Source organism: Plectropomus leopardus, chromosome 4 (genome assembly GCF_008729295.1).
Source record: "Plectropomus leopardus isolate mb chromosome 4, YSFRI_Pleo_2.0, whole genome shotgun sequence".
In the NCBI taxonomy this organism is placed as follows: Eukaryota; Metazoa; Chordata; class Actinopteri; order Perciformes; family Serranidae; genus Plectropomus; species Plectropomus leopardus.
The window spans coordinates 31,395,782-31,418,733 of NC_056466.1; the positions used below are offsets into that span (position 1 = coordinate 31,395,782).

The window sequence follows — 22,952 nt, forward strand, 5'->3', positions numbered from 1 at the left end:
CTCGGTGAACGGAGGCCTACATGATGATTCAGAGGTATTTTGTTACCTGTGATTAGCAGCAGAATTGCTCTCAGGGAAATGAGTGGATCAGAATCATGTCAGTGGAAAAGCACTCCACACAATTATAGAACCATTATCTATAATAGTGTTGTCAGCATCGCAGTGTATGGAGTCTGAGCTTTGTTGGTGAGAGCAACAACAGACTTGTAGTTATTTGAATCGAAAAATGTAACAATCAATTAATGTGCATTGACTTTAAAATTATGGAACTGTACAGATTGAATTACTGTAACTCAGTCACCTATTTGAAAATATTATCATTAGGCCTCGGAGGTATCTATGTATAAGGGTATACTGATGTATTTAGAAATCCTGAAGGTACGATTTTTAATACTGTCAAAAATATAGAACCTTATCTTTCTTATTTAGATAATATAGAGGTGCTATATTATGGTGATGTATTGCACAGCATGTGCTACCAGAGGTCAGTCTCTACTGGTGGAACAGACAGCTGAACTTATAAAGATGGTGACTGCAAGTGGTGGGGATAATGTTACAGGACTAGTAGAAAGGTAAAATGCCTCTGCCCCTGTTTGGGCACATATAACTTTATGTTGAGATGTCTTCCAACTGCAAAAGCAGTTTATTAGTACTTCAGTTACTTCTGTCACCAGTTGCTCAGCAGATAAACCGATCAGCCACAACATTAAAACCCCTGACTGGTGAAGTGAGTAACACTAATCATCCTATTATAATTGAATGTTTGGCTGGGAAACCTTTAGTCCTAGCATTCATATGGATGCCATTTAATGTGCTTCACCCACCCAAACACCATTAAAGACCAAGAACACCCCTCCTTCATGGCAACAACACTCCCCAATGCTGGCGGCATCCACAGTTGGACAATGCACCATGATACTGCATAAAAACATGCTCAGGAATGGACCAAGAGAGCTTGGGAGCTCAAGGCATCGACTTAGCTTCCAAATTCTCTAGAACCCAATTAGATATAGCACTTGTTGGACATGCTGGTACCCTAGAGGTACCCATGATTCACTGTGGGGCCTCCTTGGATTGGACTTGGCCCAGACCTGTTGAGGCATAAACATTGGACCTCTGGAGGCGTCCTGTGGTGTCTGGTGCCAAGGTGTTGACCGATCCTTTAAGTCTTGTTGGTTGTGAGTTGTGTTACCAGCACTTCTCACGGATGCTCAATCAGATTGGGATCTGGGGTATTTGGTGACCAGGTTGATGCCTTAAGCTTTTTGTCACATTCCACGGGCCATTCCTGAGCAGTTTTTTTATGGTATGGCATGGTGCATTGTCCTGCTGGGGTCACCACTTTCATTGTGGATGGCCATTGCCATGAGGGAGGTACTTCCTCTGCAGTGGTGTTTAGTTGAATGTTTGAAGTGGACAAACCTTAGGTCCACATTGCATTGTAATGACATGAGAAAAGTTATTCACTTGAACAGCCAGTGGTTTTGATGCTTTGGCTGATCCGTGTATGTTTGTTTATTTTTTTGCATGTATACCGTCATGCATCGTATACCCTGATAAAATATCTGTAAGATATGAAGGTATAATAATATAATATAATAAAAAAATATATATAAATCTATATTTATATATATATATATATATATATAAAGATACCACCAAAGCCTAGTTTGCATTGTTATTACTTGGATAAAATCAGCACTGTTCATTTCACATGTCATGGAAACACATCCTATTCTCATAATTAAATGAGTCATAGTTTAATATCCAAAATACAAATAGAATTCCATAGTGTTTTCAGAGAGGATCCAGGAAATGTATCCAAAAATTAATACTAACAGATATCGTTAGATGATTCTTGACTGAGGTCAAACTCTACATCTGGAAGACTACAAGAGAATCTGGAAGGTCACGCAGGAATTTGCCCTTGTTGCCTGTGGCGGTGTGTTTTAGTTGCTAACTGAAGCGTCAGATCCTAGAAAGCAGCAACAGGGTGGTGAGGGCCAGTTTGGCTTCAAGGGCGGAGGGCTGTCCAAGTTTGTTAAAGAGAAGGAGAGGAAGAGATACACTCCCTGTCTGCCAAACCTACTCTCAAACTGTTGCAGTGAGTAAGTGAGATAAATAAAACACCTGCCTTACACATAACTCCAGCTACCAGCTTTGACCTGTGTGACTTTGAGACCACATAAGTGTGTTTTTCTGAGTTTATACTTTAATATTTGTCCATTTTTGGCTTATCTGTGTGTGTGTGAGAGAGAGCTTGTTCCATATGAGTGTGTTCTTTTTTGTGTGTATGTGAGCTGTTTCCATGTTCTCACAATTTAAGGCCAGACTCCCCTCTCTAATCTACCCAAATGTTAATCCTTGGTGAGTGATATTGCTCTTTAATCTGCATGCATTTACATTATTTTCTCTTTTTTCCTCCAACTTTCATCCCGCCTGACACTTTGGCCTATAAAACGACACCAAATAAACGTGACCATTTATTACCATGCGTGACTATATCAAAGGTCAGCAGTCAGAGGGGCGGGAATATTAATCTGCGGCGGACGGAGCTCAGCAGCATCCCTCCTGCCAGGAAGCACTACAAACTGCCAGGGATCACTGTGTTGGGCTGAGCGTCCATTAGCTAAATGAAGCTTCCACTTACAGCTCAGAGGAAAAGGAGATTTAGATCAGTTTGTGTGACAGAGAGTGTGTATGTGTGGGTCCATTGTGGGTTTCGCCTGTCTCTCCTGGAATACCTAATGGTTGAAATGTGATTGAAACTCTGTAAAAAGATTGCATAATTCTTGCTGTGTCAGTGCGTCCACCGTGACGGCTGACTGCTAAAGCTGAAACTCAACTTTATGAATGTCGATATCCATGATTGTGCAGAAACGGTTGGTCAACTGAATGATCAACCAAACATGTATCAACAAAAAATATGATGATTGACTAATTGTTTAAGTCATTTACTACATTGTGACATTTGGGTTCTAGGAAATTGTGAATTAAGTCTAATTTTTAAATATTGAGTGTTCTAGGAATGAGCCCTAAAACTTGGAAATGAGTTAGCATTTATGACTCCTAGTTCCCTTGTCCTGAAGTCAATGGGTTTTTAAAATAGGTTTTTGATTAGATGCCTGAAATCAAGTATGTGGTTAATATTAACTGAAGAGTTAGAAGACTTTAACATTTTATAATATATATATATATATATATACATCTCTCTCTTACATAAACATAAGAATAAACAGTAATTGCAGCCTAGTGTCTATGTGGTATGTGTTGATGTGCTGTGTTACTGCAACCAAAATAAAATGTTTGTAGTATGTTAGTTATGTTGTTTGAAATAGCTCTTCAGATGACTTAATCGTGACCACTTGCCCTTGCCTAACCAAACAAGTTAGCTTTCTAATCTGAGGCCGATTGTCACTTGTCATGATGAGGAAATACAAGTCATATTATAGTTCCATAAGAACTTATTGCATAAAGACGTGTATTTATTCTTTTAAGTGGTCTTGGATATGATGGTGGCTCTCATGTTCACCTTTTAAAGCCATGTCACATATCTGTAACACAGTGATACACTTGACCAGACACTCACAGACATACTTTGGCCTCTGAGGAATGCCCTTTTTTTTCTTTTTGAAAGGTTGGCATTTTCAGCAGCTTCTAAATATGAGTATCCATGTTTGTGTGTGTGCGCTGTGTCCTCCTACATACCCTCTATGACTGTGCAGAAATATGACACCCCTTTGACTGTTTGGCATTTGACGACTCAGAGAGAGAACGCACGCACGCGTGTGTGTGCATGTGTGTTGTATGTGCGCCAGGGAAGGAAGGAGAGATAGAGGTGTAAGCAACATCACGGCTCCGCTTTTACATCAGTGCCAGGAGAGCTTTCAGAGCCCGAGGCACGGTGGCTCCCTGCAGGGAGGGGAGAAAGAAGGAAGACAGGCCTAGAAGCTTGGATCTAAACCAGGAGGGTAGTGGAAAGAGGCTCCATCACTTCTAAATCCAGCTTAGTGTACCACTTAGGAAGGCAAAAAATAGAAAAGAGCAAAGAAAGATTTACGAAAAGCAGGCACAAAAAAGGAAAGAATAGCGGAGAGAGACTGACATTTGGTTTGAAAACAGGAGGGAACTGAAAGGATAAAACCAAGGTTTAAGTTACTCTAGTAGTTTCAGAGAGACACGGCGCAGAATGGAAGAAGATGAAGACGAGGTGAATCGCTTTGTGTGTTCATGTGTTTGTCTCAGAGGAAATATATTTCTGCATGGGTGTTGTAAAAACACAGAAGTTGTCCTGCCTGTGATTGTGTGTGTCAGTGTGAAGCATTTACACTCTCCTCTCCTCTTCTCGTGCTGCTCCTAACCTGTAGCTCTTGTTGATGGATCAGTGGCCTTTTAATGTAAATCTCACACACAATTCCTGAGGGAAAAACCTGATATTTTCTCTCACTTGCCTCTTGTGTTTAAGTCAGTGGGTGTTGATATCCCAAAACATTTCTGCAAATAAGCATCTCTGTCCTTTTCTATCTTTTTGTTGTTGTTTTTGACATTTTATAAAATGTACATTACGCTGCTGTCAGAATTCCTTTGATGTAAAATTGATGTAAAAGTGCCTATTTGACATGCAATGACGATATTCCTTTAACTTTCTGCTCAGCCATTTGGTTGAGTAAATTTTAAATCACAATATCTTAATAAAACCTGTGTAGAACTTATCCCGACTCATCTTGAACTCATCCTGACTGAGCTATCTCACCCTTTGGTTTAGGTATGTGATGCTAAAAAATAATCCTCTTGATGTCACAGTGTCCTCGTGCCTTTCTGCCTTTTCAGTTCATCTCCTAGAGGAAGTTAGTCTGTTGATAGATGTACAGATGTAGATGTAGGGATGAATATTCATTGTTATTTACACCATATATTTATTGTTATTCCATTATATATTTTAATGAAAAAAAAAATATATATCAGAAAGATTTTTCACCATTTCTGAGATGTAATGTAGTACTGGTAGTACAACTGATTACATGGCAACACACTGATATATGTTGTGTAGTAACATATTACAAGCATTTTAACAGTAAACGGTTTGTAATTTTGATCTTTTTTTCTTTGTTTTATAAATATCAGGAAAGGCCATCTCAGCCTAAATCAAAAAAAGTATGTGATCTGTTAAAATACAATAAAATGAAATTAAATAGAAAATATAAAAAATCACATTTTTGTTCTTTTAACCCAAATGACATAAAAAAAATACAAAGGAAAAACGACATTAATAGGTGTAACATTGTCCTAATGTAATATTGACCACACCCATATATGACATAAGATGTACACAGTAGCATACAGTGAATTGTAATAAGTACAGCTTTTTACATTGTTACTTCATAACAGTATGAAGCGTCAAGACTTCAGCAACTTTACATTAGGCTTCACAAAGGAAGTATGCATGTCCGTAATGTAATTCCGTGAGCACCACTCAGTTATGCAATAATCACGATACTACGTGTTCTCTTGAAGACTTATGTTTTTTTTTGTTTTCTCTCCAGAATGGTCTTAACGCACTACACCTGGCAGCAAAGGAGGGACACAAGGACTTAGTGGAGGAACTATTGGAGAGGGGAGCACCTGTTGACTCTTCCACCAAGGTAACACACACACACACACACACACACACACACACACACACACACACACACACACACACACTACGGTAATATTATGTTAGTTGTTAGTTATTCCATATTAATTTTCCAGATACCAGTTGATCTTTAGTCCTACATGTGGAAAAAAGAAAGGAGGGAGGGATGACAGTGATAGCCGGGTGACTCGAAAGAGAAAGGAGGAGATGACAAGAAGCAGTGCACATGAATAGAAGTAATATGTAGCGGTATCAGATGTACTAAATCACTGCTTCACTCCTGAACTATGAAACTTGATACACAAGGAGGGTGGTGGAACTGAGGGTGATTTAAGTTGAAGAGAGTCATGTGAGAGGAGTTTCTAACTATATATATATTTATAATAACCAAATTTTCAACAAGTCCAATATAAACGTTGTGTTAATTTCTATTTTTTTTTTTTGTTGATTGCTTCTTTTAATTTACATTAAGATTAAAAACAAGATTTTAATCGTTTTTGCCAACATCAGCTTTGAAAAGGGTCCTTTTAAAAAAAGGTCACAGTGCACTCGGACTTGATATTCCACCTTTACTGGAAATGAGAGGGAGGGATTAGAGTGAGTGAGTTTGTCATGTGACTCTGTGGGAGTCTAACGTGTCAGGTTTAACAGCTAGCAACAGTAAACAGCTGGCCAAAAATCTGGCACCTTGCTGCCAATGTCCTTGGATTGACAGGAATTTAGCCTTTGATATTAATGGGTAACTTTGGTATTTTTCAACCTGGGAACTATTTCCCCATGTTTTTGTGTCTAAGTGAGTATTTGGAACAATTTTTGAAGCGCTGTCATTTAATCCCTGTGGGCAATTCAGCACAGTCAATCTACTAAAAGTGCTCATTTTTGCCTCAGATTATTATTCTAAAGGTATGGCAACATTATGACAACATTGCACTGGTGATAGCCAAGGCCAGAGGCATTATGTTTTTGGGCTGTCTGTCTGTACATCCATCCCATTTCCCTCATGGTGTTCATTTCAAGAACACCATGAGGGAATTTCTTCAAATGTTATACAAACATCCAATCAGACTCAAAGATGACCTGATTAGATTTTGGTGGCTGAAGGTCAGATGTCAAGGTCACTGTGACCTTGTGCATCCCATTTTTGTATGTGTGATATCTCAAGAATGCCATCAGGGAATTTCTTCAATTTTGACATTTACATTAACTTTTACTTAACAATGAACTGAGTAGAATTTGGTGATAGAAAGTCAAAGGTTAAGGTCACTGTGACCTCACAGAACAAGTTTTTGATCATAACTCAAGAATTCATGCACTAATTGTGACAAAATTTCACACAAATGAATAAAAAGATGAAGTGCTGACATTTTATATCCAAGATGTTAGAGATCAACTTCACTGTGAGATCATAATATTTTGCACAGGTACTTTGCTGGCCATTACTCAACATCATCTCATAAGCTTGAGTGTCCACCTTGAACCTGTGATGATTGTACAGATCTTCTGTTCTGCGGGGGATTAAGATGTGTGTGATGCATCCATGTTGTTACGCACATGCATTAAATTGTGTAACTTTACTGATGCATCGAGGTATACAACTGCATGGCAGTAATTCTTATTATAAAAGAGATACAGCCACAAAAATACTATACTCAATCCCCCTAGACTCAAGGTGAAAAAAACAACAACATTGTTTTATTGTCATAAAGCAGGCTTTGTTTAAAGTCATAGAACCAAAAACAAAACTCAGTCTTGGTTTATATTTCCACTGTTCAAACAATCAACAACTCTGGTTTGGTTGATAAATCCACTGTCTCTAGATGGGAAAATATGCTGGCTCTATACACACTTAAATTACTGTATATTTAAATTGAGTCTGGCTTATTTGGTGATGGCAGTTTCTGGGTTGTTTCTGAGTAAACAAAAAGGATCTTACTCTTTGACAAAAAGGTCTTTCTCTGTAGAGATCCTTTCCTTAAGTTGCCAGACCCTACGATAACAACTTGTGCCTGTTATCGGCAAAAATAAGCACTTTTAATGCACTTTTAATAGATATACATTGACGTTGTTCAGTTGCCTGGAGGGACAACATTGCAGCTCGTTTAACTCCTGCTGGCAGCATCGCTCTCACTCAGTATGGATACTCAACACACTTTTTATACTCACATCCACACAGGATGCACACTTGGTTGATGACCTTAACCCTGTTTTTCCCCGCAGAAAGGAAACACTGCCCTCCATATTGCCTCACTGGCTGGACAAAAAGAAGTCGTCAGACTACTGGTAAAGAGAGGAGCAGATGTCAACTCTCAGTCACAGGTAAGAAGCCTTTCAATGACCAAAAGTGACTAGATGAAGCATAAAAGAGCATTTAACTTCAGAGCCACGGACGTACATGTACATTATGAGTGTGTTCATGTATGTACTGTATACATCTGCCTCTACAGAATGGCTTCACTCCGCTCTACATGGCAGCCCAGGAGAATCACCTGGAGGTGGTGCGGTACATATTAGAAAATGATGGAAACCAAAGCATTGCAACAGAGGTATGTTTGTGTGTAAAGCACCTGTATATGTGTTGAATTATGATGCCAAATACTAACTTATATGGCGAAATTCCTATTTTAATAGCTGTGGCCAGAGGCATTATGCTTTTGGGTTGTACTCCCATTTGATTCACACAATATCACAAGAATGCCTTGAGGGAATTTCTTCAACTTTGGCACAAATGTCTACTTTGACTCAGTAATGACCTCTTAGATTTTGATGGTCAAAGGTCAATGGTTTGTTTCATTCTCATTAACATGACATCTCAAGAAGACCTTAAGGGAATTTCCTCAAATTTGGCACAAACATCTACTTGGATTTAAGGGTAATCTGATAAGAATTTGGTGGTCAAAGGTCACTGTGACCTTACAAAACATGTTTTTGGCCATAACATAAGAACTCATACACTAATTATGAAAACATTTCGCATAAATGTCTAATAAAATTATATTAGGAAATGATGATATTTTTTATTCAAAGTTTCAAGTTTAAAGGTCAAAGCCCAAAATGAAGACATGTGCTGGCATTCCTGTTTTAGAATATGTAGCCTCTTTGTTGCAACATATGTGAAGCTTTATCAACTTTCATGGCTCTATATGACTCCGGGCAGCCATGGATGTGAACTCTAACTGCAACTTCACTGGTTCCAGGAGGCATACAACAGCGAGGAGGTACTTCTAATTTCTTGTTTCTTCTTCTCTGCTCCTCCAGGATGGCTTCACTCCGCTCGCCATCGCTCTCCAGCAGGGCCACAACTCAGTGGTCTCCCTGCTGCTAGAGCATGACACCAAGGGTAAGGTCCGCCTCCCGGCCCTGCACATCGCCGCCCGCAAAGACGACACAAAGTCCGCCGCACTGCTGCTGCAGAACGATCACAACGCCGACGTCCAGTCTAAGGTGAGGGACGAGGGGATGAATTAATGGAGGGAGGAGGAGGGGTGAAGGTGGAGTGCCAGATGGAAGTGGAGAGAGCTACGAACAGGAACAGAAAAGCCGGGGAGAGTGTGATTACAAAAAGAGAGAGAGAGGCAGGAAGTGTGTGATAATGCATCAGACTGAATGGATGATTTTTCATGTTGACACTTTTATTCATTTTATCGATCATTTGCCTGCTATTAGAGAATATGATAATATTAATAGACAGAGCCTCTCTCAGAATGCTGCGTTGTTTCCTTCCTCTTCTTTGCCTTTTGTTTTCTATTTGTGTAAACTTACCCTTTGTTTTATGTGAACGTGGTAATAAGCCCTTTCCCTAACAACCCTACACCCTATCCCCCCTTTCTCTCTCTATGCATCCTAACCAGATGATGGTCAATAGAACCACAGAGGTATACAGACTATCAATTCCTCATTTAATTCCAATTTTTTGTCACTTCTGGCCATCACTTTGAGCTCTTTTTCCTGACTTCTCCTCTCATTTAACAAGGACTTGTGAGGTCCTGCATGTCACTATTATGTAAAATTAATATGAATGCATGCAGCTGACTATGCTGTACCACACACACCTGCATGGCGGACAGCATAAGACATTGTGTTGTATTAAAAGATCCCATGAGAATGTTAGTTTATCGCATTTTAATGACAGATTATTTCTTTTACAACTTTTATTTTAGATTAATGAATCACTCTTTAAAATGTTTTAGCGTTACAGATTTGTGATGCTCTCAGCATTCCAGTCAAATTTCACTTCTTTATTTCATGCTTTTTCTCTGCATAACCTTCAGCATGTGTACCTCTGAGCATGATGACTGCATTGTTTTTTCCTCTCTGAAACACATTGTTGATCTTTAAGTTAACTCTGTTTCTTAATTAAATTGCACCATGTCTATCAGAATGGGAAGGTAAGGAGTGAACCCACCTACGACTGTGTGCTGTAGATATAGCTTTATGTCCATCTGTCTGTCCAAGCAGCCAGATACACATAGTGCATTGTTGCTTTGTGTATTTCAGTTTTGGTTTTTAATGTCCTTTACGTTGAACTTTTGATTTTCAAAAACCAAACTGCTTTGATTTTTTTTCACCTTTTTTTCCAGCAAGCATGGCAGAATGACAGGGTTTTTGCATGCATTATGTATTGCCTGTGCTATTTTGAGGTTTGCTCATTTTTTTATGCTTCTTCTTACACCGATGTGTCTAGTTTCTTTTTTCAGCATGCTGCCTCATCGTAATGCTGCTTCACTAGAGTCAGGTTTCTTTTCTGTCAGAAAAAAAATCTTTCTGTTGTTCTTTCTTTCTTTCTTTCTTTCTTTCTTTCTTTCTTTCTTTCTTTCTTTCTTTCTTTCTTTCTTTCTGTCTTTCTTTGTCTCTTTTTCTTTTTTCTCTTTCTCTTTTTCTTTGCTTTCTTTCTTCGCTTTAATTTATTCTTCCTTTGTCTTTCTTTCATTCTTCCTTGCTTTCTTTTACTCTTTTTCTTTTTCTCTTTTTCTTTAATTTTTCTTTCTTTCTCTTTTTCTTTGCTTTCTTTCTTTCCTTTAATTTATTCTTCCTTTGTCTTTCTTTCATTCGTCTGGCTTTTTCTCATTCTTTTCATTTCCCCTTTTTTCTTTTTCTTTCATTTTTTCTTTCTTTCTCTTTCTCTTTTCTTTCGTTCTTTGCTTAAATTTATTCTTCCTTTGTCTTTCTTTCATTTTTTCTTTCTTTGTCTCTTACTTTTTCTCTTTTTCTTTTTCTCTCTTTCTTTCTTTCTTTCTTTCTCTTTTTTGCTTTCTTTCTTTGCTTTAATTTATTCTTCCTTTGTCTTTATTTCATTCTTCCTGGCTTTCTTTTGTTCTTGCTTTTATGTATTTATCCTCTCGTTTCATTTTATTTCGCTCTTCCTTTGCAACTGTTCTCCTTTTTCTTCACCTGCTGTTTCAACCAATCTTCTGTTTCTTCCTCTTTGTGTCCTCCACCCTCTTTTCCTCTCCCTCTCTCGTCCCCTCCTGTCTCCTCGTCTGTCCCGAACAGAGCGGGTTTACCCCTCTGCACATCGCGGCTCACTATGGTAACGTGAATGTCTCCACCCTGTTGCTGAACAGAGGAGCTGCTGTGGACTTCACAGCCAGGGTATCGCCCCATTTCCACTTAACTAATCCAGTCATTGTCTGAACTGAGCTGTTGTCTATTAAAACCTGATACATATGTGTTTCACTTTGAGGCTTGGCAATTAGTGTGTTCACTGTTTACTATACAACTTATCTTAGTTTCTTCTTGCATGTTTTTAGCTGCATTGCTTTCTTCTTGAGCTTTATCCAGGAGGGTTGTGTATTTTAATGTAGCTGGCTAGTTAATGATGTAATTGTCCAGTACTGTCTTTAATTAATAAACAGAACAAAAAAAGAGAAGACATTCGTGTGATGTGGAAGTGAGACTCTCAGTCACAGCCACAGTATATTTTTGCCATTTAAATTCAGCAGTATTTGTGTGCTGGAGTGAACTATTCTTTGTTTCCTTATCTGCCTCGTCAGAATGGGATAACGCCTCTACATGTGGCCTCCAAGAGAGGCAACACCAACATGGTGGCCCTGCTGTTGGACCGAGGAGCTCAGATAGATGCTAAAACTAGGGTGAGGCTCTTATTTTTTACTTATTTTTTTTAAATTAAATGATCACAATTCTGCAACCATCCCCCAGTGACTAAAAGGGACAATTCAACTCAAAAATTACAAATTTCATACTTGTTTGCCATTTATCAATCTAGATTGCCTTGGTGTGAAGTTGCCAAGTGTTGCTAGTTTAGCTAAACTAGCAACACTAGTTAGCCAACGTTACAGCTTAGCCAAGCTGTCTCACGTGCACAAGCCACACTTCCCTCTGTGCGTTGAGGCGGTTGGCGGATGTACTTCGGTAGAGACAAAGTAGTTCCTACATAAAACTGCTCACAATGTCTGCGGATGATCTTGACTAACTGGGTCATGATTTTTGGAAAGAGACATTACTTCAGTTCTTCAAATGTATTTGTTGGTCTCTTTGAGCACCTCAAGGCGAAAGATCATCTAGTTCTGATATTTTGGAGAGAAGGCCAACATTCAAGATGAAATGTCCCTTTAATAGCATCTACCAACTACTTGTCTATTGCCTCTTTTTTAAAAACAGATACACTTGTTAAATTTTTATATTCATGTGTTTGTGCCTTTGTGCATCTGTCATTGTCCCGCAGGACGGGCTGACCCCCCTACATTGTGCAGCCAGGAGTGGACATGACCCAGCTGTGGAAATTCTGCTGGAGAGAGGAGCTCCCATCTTAGCCAGAACCAAGGTAGAGTATAGTGGTGCCATTACTGGGTCAGCATGCCCCTAGATATTTCCCACAACTAAATAAATGTTTAATTTTGCTCAAGGACTCAGGTGTGCTAATATCTTAAAGACTTTATTTGCATTTTACTCAGCGTCATGATGCTTCTCATCACTGTCCTCACTATACTGCTTTACCTGATACATGCATTGTCGCTTTTGTCCTTACACAGAACGGACTGTCCCCGCTGCACATGTCAGCCCAGGGAGACCACATAGAGTGCGTTAAACTCCTGCTGCAGCACAAGGCGCCTGTTGACGATGTCACACTGGACTACCTCACAGCCCTGCACGTCGCAGCTCATTGTGGTCATTACAGAGTAACCAAGCTTCTGCTAGACAAGAAGGCCAATCCCAATGCTCGAGCACTGGTAGGGATTCAAAGGAAATAACGACTGTGCAGGCACAAAAATAACAATCAACACAGACTCAATAAACACATACAGGAATGTACAGGCATACATCACAGAACGATAGATAACATAGGGTCCTGACAGGTGACAAGTAACTAGTAAGAATCAGGTAAAGGGTCGATAATAAAAAATTTAAAATAAAGAAATTAAGATGAACAATCATTTCCTCCTGCTGATGTAAATACCCTGAAACATAAATTAATAGCCCGGGCTATTATTTGCTTAAATCATTTCACTCAACAGTCTTATATTTGGGACAGGCATCCATATGGGACAGGCTTTTAATTCCTTTCACCCAAAACTGTTGCTCAGCAAAGAAGAGAAATACAGTCAAATGATTTATTTAACTGTTTGAAACCTGAGCAAATTGGATTTATTTATTTTTTTCAAAAACACTGGAAGAATGCAGTGAGAAACAAAAAAAGGAAATGACCCAGAAGTTAGTAAGTTATAGTTCAGTGGGCATTTTTTAAAAAAAAGTCTTCTACATCTACTAATCTCTTTTTTGCGTCTCTCTTGTTTGCCATGCCAGCATTACTGTCTTCTTTGGTGCTCATGGTTTCATTACCAAGCTATGAGTGAGTAGTATGTCCATATTGACAAAAGTTTAAACATTTATATTTGATCTAAGCAGCTAACTAATGTTAACTCCAGCAGGCAGCCAAAAACTCCACAGAACATCTACAAAAATGAACTGCATGGCAACCAGACCAGACTTCTAATTGAGACAGGCCTTTATTTGTCATGAAGTGTCACCACACCTGGCTCATAAAAGGGACTGGGAGTGTAATAAAGACTAGCTTTTATTTGAAGTTTTACAGTAGATACAGTATTTACCTGTTATTTTCTCTTTTGCTCTCTCCACCAGAACGGTTTCACTCCTCTCCACATCGCTTGTAAGAAGAACAGGGTGAAGGTGATGGAACTGCTGGTCAAATACGGAGCCTCTATTCAGGCCATTACTGAGGTGACACACTTTTGGAATGTGTCAGAACAGCACCTGTAAATACAAAACACTTTCCCGAGTGGAACTTCATGTTCATTTTCCTTTCTCTCTCTCTCTCTCTCTCTCTCTTGTTGTCTCTCTTTATTTCTAGTCTGGTCTGACTCCCATCCATGTAGCTGCCTTCATGGGCCACCTCAACATTGTTTTACTTCTGCTACAGAACGGAGCATCTCCTGATGTCCGAAACATTGTGAGTACTGACAAATAGTTTGTTCATCCCTCTATATAAATAACATGACACTTCCATATGAACTGTTTGCGACCTCAGTTCAGTTCAGCAGGGTAACTTCCTCTCATCTTACTTGGTGTATGCAGTGTTTCTCACTACTGTATAAGGTGCTGGGTGTGTGTGTGTGTTTGTGTGTGTGAGAGAGATAGTAATGTAATGTGATTCGGTCATAATGTTTTGTTGGTGTGAGTACCAACAAAACATTGTGACCTCTCTATCTATTTCCAGACAGAGAGGTCTCTTCACCGTTTGAAATCTGGCTCAACATCAGTTTTCTTGCACTGCTTTCAGATGCCTTTCACAAGCTATTTGACCTTTAGAAAATTGAGCAAATTGGTTTGATTTCTTTTATAAACATGGGGAAAAGGCAATGACTGACCTCTATACATATATATATATATATACATATATATGGCAAAAAGTAAACAGTATTTTCAGTAATTTTGCCATTACAGTCACCTTGCAGGTTTTCTCAGAAATCATTGAGCACAGCGTCATAATAATGTGGTGTGTTTGCATATCAGCGTGGTGAGACAGCTCTCCACATGGCAGCACGAGCAGGTCAGATGGAAGTGGTTCGCTGCTTGCTGAGGAACGGAGCGTTGGTGGATGCCATAGCCAGGGTGAGTCAGTCGTCGCATCATCAGAGTCAATCATTTTTTTCTTCTGTTTATCGTAAACAAGCAATATTCCATCCACGCACTGGCATACACATACTAAAAGATCATATCTCCCGCCTCAGCAGTGATTATTGTGTGCCAATCCCTTCTGATGCAGTTGCCTCTACCTGTATCTCTGCCTCTTCATCCATCATTCACAGGAGGACCAGACTCCCCTCCACATATCGTCCCGTTTGGGGAAAACCGACATAGTCCAATTACTGCTGCAGCACATGGCTCATCCAGACGCGGCCACCACCAACGGCTACACTCCCCTCCACATTTCAGCCAGGGAGGGCCAGGTAGAGACTGCTGCCGTGCTGCTGGAGGCCGGAGCCTCACACTCACTGGCCACGAAGGTGAGCAGAAGATAGAACATGATGCACAGAGACAGAAAAATATCAGACAAAAAGATGCTTATATAGCAGGGTTTCCCACACATTCATTTATTTGTGGTGACCTCCACAATTAACCCTTCCATACCTTGACTCACATCAGTTATTTGATCTGCATTCAGATGTCTTTCTATACCATCAAACCTCTGAAACCTGAGAAATTTAGTTTGATTGCTTTTTTAACTGCAAGAAAAGCCCCTGTCAGTTACAACCAGACAAACACTCTCATTCTGTGGGAAACACTGTAACAGGATCACAAATACTCAGTTCACTATTAACAGTTTGGACATGCAGGTTTGAAACAAACTTTTCTCCTTTTCCCTCCACAGAAAGGATTCACTCCATTACATGTAGCAGCTAAATATGGAAGCCTTGATGTAGCAAAACTCCTCCTTCAACGCAAAGCTTTCCCTGATGATGCCGGAAAGGTGAGCCAAAAAAGCAAAAACAACCCAAAACAAAACAGTATTATTTACGCACATCATTTAAGTAGAACATATAGAGACAAGTTGTGAGGATATTCCAGCACAATTGTGTTTCTGAAGAGACTCTTTATAGAGTCGAGCTGCTGTAAGCAAAACCTTAAATAACACAAATATCCGCTATTAAATCAAATGCTTCCTCCCACAGAATGGCCTGACTCCGCTCCATGTGGCAGCTCATTATGACAACCGAGAGGTGGCTCTGCTGCTGCTGGATAAAGGGGCATCGCCTCATGCTACTGCAAAGGTTAGAAGACAGAGGATAAAAGTGCTTCAGACACTCTCACAATATGTCGTGCATTCTAGGTCTTGACCGATGTTGGTTTTTCAGGGCCAATACTGATTGTTAGTAGTTCATGAGAAGATAACCAGTGTTTGGAACCGATATGCATTCACAATAAAAATGTAAATCTTACAATGTTAGATAGATAGTCAATTTTTTGAATTTGGAATATAACAAACTCCAACACAAAACTTTGTTTAAATGCCTTTAGCAAATGTTTAACTAAAACTGAAACTTTCAACATGAATGCATTCTGTCGTTGCAGTTATTTTTTTAACCAAGCAGTACTGCAGTGTACTTTTTGAGAGAGTGTAGCTTATAAGTCTTTGATTTATAAGAGCTGGTAAAAAAAAGAGTTATTCTGTGCTGCACTGAAAAAAAAATCCAGAATGCTTGCTGTTTCAGCCACAATTTATTTTGTGTGTGTTTATATCTTCTTCCCTCTCCAGAATGGCTACACTCCTCTCCACATCGCAGCCAAAAAGAACCAGACGAACATCGCATTAGCGCTGCTGCAGTACGGAGCAGAGACCAACGTCCTGACCAAGCAGGGAGTCAGTCCTCTACACCTGGCAGCCCAGGAGGGACACGCTGAGATGGCCAGCCTGCTGCTGGGAAAAGGAGCTCACGTCAACACAGCCACCAAGGTCACACACAAACGCAGACACATTAAAATACTTCTGTTTTGATATTGATAAGACATTACATCTATCACTAAGGTTCGAGGTTGCACTGTTAGTTTTCACATTTTCACACAACATAAGCATGGAATTGTGTCTTTAATGTTGCAACTATTCAGAAAATGCAACAGGGATGAGTTGCGGGCTTTTCTGCTGTGTCTCACATAACAATAAGTATAAATTACAAGTGTTTAACCTAAATGGTTACGCATGCAGCCACAAAGATACTAAGAAAACTCTGCTACTTATGTTACAGACTGGACTCACGCCTCTGCATCTCGCAGCCCAAGAGGACAGGGTCAGTGCAGCAGAAGTGCTGACCAAACATGATGCCAATTTGGATCAGCAAACTAAGGTAAAAATGTACACATAAACACACACACACACACACACACACATGAATGTACACGCAATCACACTAAAAGGCATAAACAGACAAGTCACTAATCATGTAAGTGGAGACGAGGAGGACGGCAATTTTTAAAATATTTTGTAGTGAAGGACAGAGGACATCATCATGTATATGCTAGCTAATTAACTCAGGTGTATTATGTTGCTTATTTTGTATATATTCACTGCAGCAGGTTGTGTTTACTGGCTGCTTTTTAAATGTGAAGTATCTCCTTACCAGCACGTCACAAAAAGGAGCACATGCTTACACAACATACCTGCCACCTACTGGCTGTATAGAAGCATGGCAATACCTACATCATTCAGAGTGCTTTGTATCTATGAGAGTTTGTTCTTTATACAAAGCTTTCTTCACAAATATGTGAAAGAAAATTTAAAAATAACCTTTTTTTTCTAATTCTCTTTGTGTCATTCCTCATCCTCTATGCTTCAGCTTGGATATACCCCTCTGATAGTAGCCTGTCACTATGGAAATGCCAAGATGGTGAACTTCCTGTTACAGCAAGGTGCCAGCGTTAACGCCAAAACCAAGGTGGGATTCAAATGTCAAAAAGTAAATAAATTAAAATTTCCAGAAAAAAATGATTTGTGGACTGCTGTTTTCTGAATTTTTGCCATTGTCATATTTTGGATTTAAAACCAAGCTTTAAACCATTAAAACAAATTGTCCTTACAGGAAATACTACATATCTGACTCATTAGAGTGTCTGTTAGTGCAACTAAAGCCAAATAAGATTTTTTTAGGCAACCAGAATCTTAACTTTAACTGTTACTTACAGAAAAACTTGAAATAGCGACAGCTACGGCTACACCTATACACTGTGAATCAAGGGTTACACTTTGGTTGAGATACCTAAACAATATTTTGATGTATTAGCAACTTGTCAACATATGTCACCCACCTGTAGCCCAAAATGGACACACCCTTGATTATGCATAACTCTTTAATCTAAAAAACATGTAAACTGGTAAGTTATATGGAAACCCCCCTCGTACATTTCATAAATGTTGAAATGAGCTACAGAAATCAAAAACTTTTTTTGTACCAGGCTTTAAACATGTACTGTATATTTCTGCTGTGGATTTTGGTATGCAATTATGGGGCTGTATGGGTATTGACTCAATCTTGGAGCCAGCCTCAAGTGGCCATTAGAGGAAGTGCAGTTTTTGGCACTTCCGTGAGGTTGCTGACATTTAACAGTTACGATCTTTGTTATTTCAATTTGTGATAAAATTTGATAAAAATAAGTCTTTTGTTCTATAGAATGGATACACACCACTTCACCAAGCAGCACAACAAGGGAACACACACATTATCAATGTGTTGCTACAACATGGTGCCAAGCCCAATTCCACTACAGTGGTGAGAAAAAAAACCTTCTAATCAATAAGCTATGTTTTAGAAAAAAATCAAACAAATAAATGTCACCTGAAAATTGTCTCTGTCTTTCTGTTAGAACGGAAACACTGCACTCTCCATTGCCAGACGTCTGGGTTACATCTCTGTAGTGGACACACTTAAAGTTGTCACTGAGGAGGTCATCACCACCACAACGGTAAGCTTGTGGCACCTTTTAGACTCCAGATCTGGAACCAGCATGTTTTGTCCTAAATTTTCCCAGAAAATAAAATAACTTTTTTTCTATTGGTTTTCTTCTTCCATGCGACTGAACGGGGGAAATACATCAGACGGTCACAGAGAAACACAAGCTCAATGTTCCTGAGACCATGACGGAGATCCTCGATGTGTCTGATGAAGAAGGTGAGTGACTTTAAGTGGAGAAAGCAACAAAAAAATAAAAGAACTGTTTACAGACAGGTACAAAAACTCAAAACTGACCTTGGATAAAATGTGTAAGCTATGTATTGTGGGTGATGTAGTTTTGTAGCTGTGGGTCTTAAAGCTTTATGTTTCATAGCTCTGAGACTGGAAGACGAGCCGTTATCTGAGATGTCTGTGGAGCTAGAAGGTACTGCGAAGTGTCTTCCCAGCTTTGTCAGCTTGGTGTGGACTTTATTTCTGTTCTTGGTACTAATCTCATAACAAGTGGTGAGCAGTAATGCATTTACTTATTGCTAAAACAATGAATTGGAAAATTTCATATTCAGCATTTAACTCCACATCAGTGATCCCCAGAGAGTGTGTCTCTAAAGAGTCTGTGCACTTAATTCGACTGAGTTTTGACGTTGAACCGTTTATATTCCTATTTTTTTTCATAAGCAGACATTCCTTGATTTAAGTTTACAGTGGTAAAAACTAACTGCATGGAATGTGTTGTGGCTGCAGATAAGATCATGACAGTTCTGATAGTTGTGGAGTACTGAGTAATGTCCTGGTTTAGTGATGCTGACATACAAAAATACAGTTTCCACAAGGCTGTCAAGTCTTTGGAACCAGTGATTGGTCTCACAAACATGATTTGCAAGCACTCCTCAGATGCAGATGCAAATGGTTGCAGCATCATGTTTTACAAATGTTTGACACACATTGCAGTTACATTTGAAACTCTTACTCATGTATGTACCATAAGTTTGGTATCGTTTGGGTTTTCCAAATACTCGTGCCAAAATGATACTTTTTAAAAGGTTCCAGTGCCTAAATGGTGCTTGAAGTGATACTTTTTTCAAAGTAAAGTGTAAAATGACGGTTAACAACATGACATTCATTCATTGTCCGTCGCTAGACTATCGCAGGGCCGACACATATAGACAGACAACCTTTCACGCTCACAGTCACACCTAAGGGCAATTTAGAGTCACCAATCAACCTGAGCTGCATGTCTTTGGACTGTGGGAGGAAGCCGGAGACCCCGGAGAGAACCCACGCAGACACGGGGAGAACATGCAAACTCCGCACAGAAGGGCCCCCGCCCACGAACCGAACCCCATTTCAACCCGGGTTGGAACCAGGGTCCCTCTTGCTGTGAGGCAACAGTGCTAACCATGACGCCACCGTGCCGCCCAACATGACAGAATGGCTTTTTTAATTAAAGAAAAGACAAAATTGAACTGGAAACTGAATAAATTACCCCTTAACTTTAAAGTACACTTAGATATAGAAATATGAAGTAATACACAACACTAATAACAAATTCACATAACACATTAACATAGATAATAAAACTGAAACCAACAACAGTTATAAGTAATAATAACAGTAATAATAGCAGCAAAATGCCTTTTGAATTTTGGTCAATTATTGTCTCTAGTCACTCGCTAGTCATGTGAGTCAGCTCACGTTAGCTGTCTGTATAGGCCCAGTGATGCGGAGGGCTGGCCAATATATATTTAGGAAGTAAAACATTTTTGACTTCATTTGCCACTGTGCACCTTTCAGAGGAATGAATGGGGCCCCACCCCCCAACACTGTGACCAGTTCTCTTTATGCATCGATGTCTAGCACACACATTTTGTTGCCCAAACCTGACTGCCAACACCTTCTTACTCATGTGAGGCAACTTACATGATTTATCACCGACCCCCTCTGCGTCAAGACCCGATGCAAAAGGCTGAGTGCTCCTGCCCACATGTCAGAACATCAGTAAGAACGAGAACATGTTGCAGATCCAGAACTCCCTGGCCGGGTGGAAACATTTTAGGTTGCCATAATAATTAATATTTGTTCTACTGAATATCTCAAACAGCACTTCTTTGTCTCCCAGGTGAGGACACTATGACGGGTGACGGAGGAGAGTATTTACGAGCGGAAGATCTCAGAGAGCTGGGAGACGACTCTCTGCCAGGACATTACCTGGACGGCTTCAGCTACATGAGCCACAACCTAGACAGGTCACAAGCAACACCTACACACTCACTTTTAACTAAAAAACTTAATATATAACAGCAAAGGTATGACAAATGGACACGCCATTCATACCTTCAATCGCTGCTGTTGAAATGCTGTCCCTGCTGTGATGCTAACATACAAACAGACAAATACACATGACACTAAGAAAATCCAACCTGCTTTTCCAACAGGCCGGAGCGCACTCCCATTCACCAAAGTTTCCATCAGAGAGACGGAGTTCTAATAGAAGACATGCTTACAAGCCACCAGGTGAGGACAAAACATACATAAAGTGTGTCGTTGTCATTCTGTTGGTTCAGATCTCTAAGAAAACCTGACGTAAGTAGGAGGATGGATAGTGATGCTGCCCATTGAAGAGGAAATCATAGGTTTGAATTCTGTTTGAATTCCGTTGTGTGTTGACTATGATTTAGTATCTAGATATACCATGAGCTGGATGACTGAAATGAGGCATATTTTGAGGGGTGGCTGTGGCTCAGAGGTAGAGTGAGTTATCCACTTTTCAGAATATTGGTGGTTTGATCCCCGGCTCCTCCAGTCAAAATGTCATGGTGTCTTTGAGTAAGATACCGAACCCCAATTTGCTCCAAATGCTGCGCTCTTGGTGTGTGTATGTGTGTGATTGTATAAGCTGAGTAGCAGGTGGCACCGTGTACGATAGCCATGGCCACCAGTGTGTGAATGTGTGTGTGAATTGGTGATTGTGACATGTCGGTAAAGCATTTTGTTTGTTGTTTGTTGATGTTTAAGATATTCTTAGAAGTTGAGAATATTTGACAATATTTTGACTTGAAGTGCTTGTTGATCTGCAGGTGTCGGCATTGTCTAGAGAACATGATAAGGAATCCTTCCGTCTCAGCTGGGGTGCTGAGCACCTCGATAACGTGGTGCTGTCCTCCAGTCTGCTTCATTCTGGGTATACACACATACACGCACACACGGATGCACGCACACACGGATGCACACACACACACACACACACACACACACACACACACACACACACACACACACACTCAAATTCACTCTGTTCCCTGGTGTAGAAGTGACACTAGAGAAGTTCATTTATTTCTTGAAATGGAGACTCCATCTTTCACGTGTTCTTGTTCACTATCAGGAGTGTATGACTCACCACTGAATCATTTTTAATTTCTCCTTACATTGCTTTTCACTCCTTCACATCTGTGTTTTCTTCTCTACTCCACACTTTTATCTTTGCTGTGTCTCTTTCTGTCTCTGGTCAAGTTTTCCTCACTTTTACTTATTCTTTATTCTCTTTTTCTCTTTTTTGTTTATTGTCTCGTTGCATCTTTGTGCACTCTCTTGTGTTTGCTGTCTTTGTGATTGTGTGTCTGTATGTTTGTGTTGTTATATTCTGCTTCTAGCCGTTCCTCTCCGTGCCTAGACCATGACAACAGCAGGTGATACTCTTTACTCTTGATTTCGGCTTCTCTCTCTGTATTTTCTCCCCTTAGTGCCCGTACGCTTTTTCCTCATTCACTATTAAATGATCTCCTCATTCCCATCCTATCAGTGTGCATGATTTCATAATGCATGACTACATCTCCAGGGTTCAGATTTAGTTTGCTAGAGATGTTTCAACCAAGTTTCTTTTTTATCCTTAATGCAGATTAATCTTAAGCATCTGCTGATTTATAGACCTAACAAACTATCTATGTTTTCCGCTTAATAAATATTTTTTTTTTGTGGAGAATAATGTAGCACAGTGGGGCGGTGATTAAAGCTGGATCAGAATTTTACAGTCCTTAAAGAAAAAGGCCAGTATAACTTTATGTTTTATTATTGTCAGCAAATCCCTAGAGAGAGAGGTTGGGTAGTACTGTGGTTATACTTCTCTCAATATCCTTTGACTTCTCTACCCTGGCTGTGGGGCTGGGTTTTATTTAAAGAAGTATGATAACAGTAGTGTTGTACCCGACTCAGAATTGTACCAGTGGAATCAGATTTGAATTTTCAATATGAATATTCAATACGTTTTTTTTTTGTATTCCCATACAAAAGTTTACAGTCTGAATGTGCTCTGTGGAACGTTCAGTGTGACAGCAACATCCATGTCATATAGTTAATAGGCTAATGGTGCTTATAATGAATCAAAAATGTCCAACAACATCTTT

General features: G+C 39.7%; 1 protein-coding gene across 1 annotated transcript in view; it reads left to right on the forward strand.

Moving 5' to 3' along the window:
• The window catches only part of LOC121941902 (ankyrin-2-like), a 94,202-nt gene that overhangs the window by 28,362 nt on the left and 42,888 nt on the right, over window positions 1–22,952 (forward strand). Inside the window, exons 3-26 of the mRNA XM_042484878.1 lie at window positions 5,544–5,642; window positions 7,853–7,951; window positions 8,080–8,178; window positions 8,891–9,076; window positions 11,626–11,724; window positions 12,318–12,416; window positions 12,625–12,822; window positions 13,733–13,831; window positions 13,962–14,060; window positions 14,624–14,722; window positions 14,920–15,117; window positions 15,483–15,581; window positions 15,784–15,882; window positions 16,368–16,565; window positions 16,855–16,953; window positions 17,443–17,541; window positions 18,274–18,372; window positions 18,467–18,565; window positions 18,699–18,771; window positions 18,929–18,979; window positions 20,672–20,798; window positions 20,988–21,066; window positions 21,630–21,733; window positions 22,203–22,238. Of these exons, the coding sequence (XP_042340812.1) occupies window positions 5,544–5,642; window positions 7,853–7,951; window positions 8,080–8,178; window positions 8,891–9,076; window positions 11,626–11,724; window positions 12,318–12,416; window positions 12,625–12,822; window positions 13,733–13,831; window positions 13,962–14,060; window positions 14,624–14,722; window positions 14,920–15,117; window positions 15,483–15,581; window positions 15,784–15,882; window positions 16,368–16,565; window positions 16,855–16,953; window positions 17,443–17,541; window positions 18,274–18,372; window positions 18,467–18,565; window positions 18,699–18,771; window positions 18,929–18,979; window positions 20,672–20,798; window positions 20,988–21,066; window positions 21,630–21,733; window positions 22,203–22,238 (2,636 nt within the window). The remainder of the gene's footprint in view (window positions 1–5,543; window positions 5,643–7,852; window positions 7,952–8,079; window positions 8,179–8,890; window positions 9,077–11,625; window positions 11,725–12,317; window positions 12,417–12,624; window positions 12,823–13,732; window positions 13,832–13,961; window positions 14,061–14,623; window positions 14,723–14,919; window positions 15,118–15,482; window positions 15,582–15,783; window positions 15,883–16,367; window positions 16,566–16,854; window positions 16,954–17,442; window positions 17,542–18,273; window positions 18,373–18,466; window positions 18,566–18,698; window positions 18,772–18,928; window positions 18,980–20,671; window positions 20,799–20,987; window positions 21,067–21,629; window positions 21,734–22,202; window positions 22,239–22,952) is intronic.